At 27.9% G+C, this 2839-nt stretch overlaps 1 protein-coding gene across 1 annotated transcript in view; it reads left to right on the forward strand.

Annotated features, from left to right (window-relative positions):
- Positions 2554 to 2839, forward strand: part of LOC109343520 (omega-hydroxypalmitate O-feruloyl transferase-like) — a 4586-nt gene continuing 4300 nt past the window's right edge. The window contains exon 1 of the mRNA XM_019581857.1: positions 2554 to 2697. Coding sequence (XP_019437402.1) covers positions 2680 to 2697 — 18 coding nt within the window. The 5' untranslated portion in view covers positions 2554 to 2679. The remainder of the gene's footprint in view (positions 2698 to 2839) is intronic.

Raw genomic sequence — 2839 nt, forward strand, 5'->3', positions numbered from 1 at the left:
ATTAAAAACCAGAAAATTGATAATTTAATTATACTACACCTATTCACCTCCTCCTTTAGGTGTGTTTACATTCTGATTATACCCAACAAATTATTCATTAGTGTTATTATGATAATCAGCTTATATTGCATTATGCTCTTAATTCATTCTTGTCCCCCTATGATTAAGTTGATTTTAGCTTCATGCTGAGAATTAGATAATAATCGATTATCAATTTGACTATCTAGTTGGATAATTGACCTCACACTCTACATAATCGATTATCAATTGATTAATAACCATAAATAGTTGTTGCATAATTTATTAAGTAAGATGAATTTATGTGTGTAATAAAGTAACGAAGTAACCACACACTTATTTAACCCTCTGTGTTTAGAGCCTTTGTTCATCTAAGATGTTGCTTAACTAGCATCTAATCTTCCAACTTTTAATATTGTTCAGCATAAACCTTTGTTTGGTAACTAGGGTTGAAAACCAATTTTAAATAAGGTTAAATTACTTTCCCGCACTAGTGTCTTTAATATTATCAAGTTGGCTAGAAGTTGGAATCCTCATTTTAGTTCCTCATATTTTTTGGTTTTTTTAGTTTGATTTCTCAAAAATTGAAAAACTGAAAATAATTTCCAAATATTTCAAATATGAATAAAAATAATCCTTTTATAGAAAAATTATTCCATATCATATGCTATAAAATAAGCTAAAATGGCCAAAATTCCTATTGGTATTTGGATGTTTTAGTTTTTTTGTTGTTGTTTTAATTATAGGCTGAAAAATGAATCACTGTCGCGAAGTCCATTATTTTTAAGTTTCCTCGACTATAATGAAACTTTTGTTTTTTATTAATCCTTTTGATAATAAACTAATCCTTTTCGAAATGTATGGTTGTATTTCTTAATAAGTATTGCTCTCATGAATCAAACTCTTGATATTATGATCATCTTGGGATCATCAACTCTTTGTTATTAAAATTTCCATATGAAAAACTTTCATGACTAATTTGAGCCATTACTTTGAAAATGGGTTGAATGGATAAGTTATGAATTTTGTACAAGAAAAGCAAGTTCAGAGAGGATGTCTTAGACATGTAAGAAAACAATGAATGAGTAATAATATTGTGAATCAATGTTTATTTAGAAACATGGAGAAACCATTATAGAAGGTGTTGGAACTATTGAAATTCTTGTGGAGGTTCACGTGTCAGCAAGCTACATATAAGGAAGGATGACTAAGCTAGCATATAAATATGTATTCATAAGGGTTGTGTAAAAAGCAAGTCAGATAAAAAGAAGAAGAAAGTAAGGCAATATACTTATATAGTGCTACTATGTGTAGATCTTTTTTATTAAATAAAGTTATTATTTTGCTAATTAAATTTTGGATGAGAGAAATAAAATATTTTAGAATCATATCATAAGTATATTTTATGGTTCTTAAGTCTTTTCTTTTTCTTCTCATTTAAAATCGAACTTGCAAATAGACTAACCCTTAAGGTTATGTTTGAAAGTTATGAGAAAAAATGAATTACAAAGATCAAATGGCTATAAAAGAGAAGAAAGGGAAAGGGAAAGGAATGTAATCATCTCTTATATATGAGAGTATGAAGTTTAGATGGAGAGGGTAAACTAACGATAATGTCGTAATATTTTTTTATTTTTCTTTTAAAAATGTAATTAAGAATTAAAAAAGACAATAATATATAATTATATAATTTTACTAAAAATATTTAGGTATTTTACATTTTGTCTCTACAAAAACCTCAAATTTAGAGAACTACAGAAATAAACACGTGGATGGTTTTTAGTTTGAGAAACCTTCTACAACCTTTCAAAACTTTCATATATCTTTCATCAAATTTCTAAATAAGGGGAAACTTTCTAAAATAATCTATTCTCTTCTATTCTTCTCCAAAATCACATTCTCAAATTCGAAATAAACATGCCCCAATGATAGAAATTGAAATTATATAAGTTTGAATTGAATAATACTTTTTATGTGTACGGATTAAAACTAAACCATAGTGGAACATTTCCAAAAGATGCTGATGTGGTCATGGAACAACTAATTAAACAAAATATTAGGTAAACAAATGTTGGATACCAACCTTACCAAACAAGCCCAATATTGCTTGCTTCTTCTGGCTAGGTCCTTTTGTCTTTGGTCTATTTACTAGTGGCCTACCTTGACTCATTTTATAGAAGTATCCCTTAGTTTGTAAGTTGATTATTTGGGATGGAGTCTCAAATGGTGTCCCATTCCATATCTCAAGCTAATCAAAAAGTTCCATTTTATTATATTTTGTTTTTAAATTTTTTATTTTATCCACATATTGACTTAGGATAGAGAATGAGACAATGTTGAGAACATGCGAACCGATTATTTGATAGTAGTAAAGAAAATGAAAAATTAGACAGGCACTTGAAGCTTTTTATTTTTATTTTTATTTTTTTCTCTTACAAAATAAACTTTAATGATGAAAGGGAGGAAAAATAATTTTTTTATAAAGTACCCCTCATATTCCTAAGAGTTTATAGCTTGCACCATTGTCTATAAGCAACTACCTCTCACCTTCACAATTAATTCATTTTTTGCCACTGCTATATTTTCAACATCCAAAACTTCATCCTTATCATGCATATATATCTTGCAACTTCTCTTTAACAGAATCATACCCATATCATAATGTGTGAGGAACACCAGGTATGAAAAAACACAACCCTTGTATTCCTGATAATATTTTCAACATCATACACTAGAGTTTCAGCTTTTCATGAATATGGCATCACTTTCTGTTTCACATTTTGAAATATATTGTAAAATTAGTTTAGATATATTATATATA

Source organism: Lupinus angustifolius, chromosome LG03 (assembly GCF_001865875.1).
Source record: "Lupinus angustifolius cultivar Tanjil chromosome LG03, LupAngTanjil_v1.0, whole genome shotgun sequence".
Lineage (NCBI taxonomy): Eukaryota > Viridiplantae > Streptophyta > Magnoliopsida > Fabales > Fabaceae > Lupinus > Lupinus angustifolius.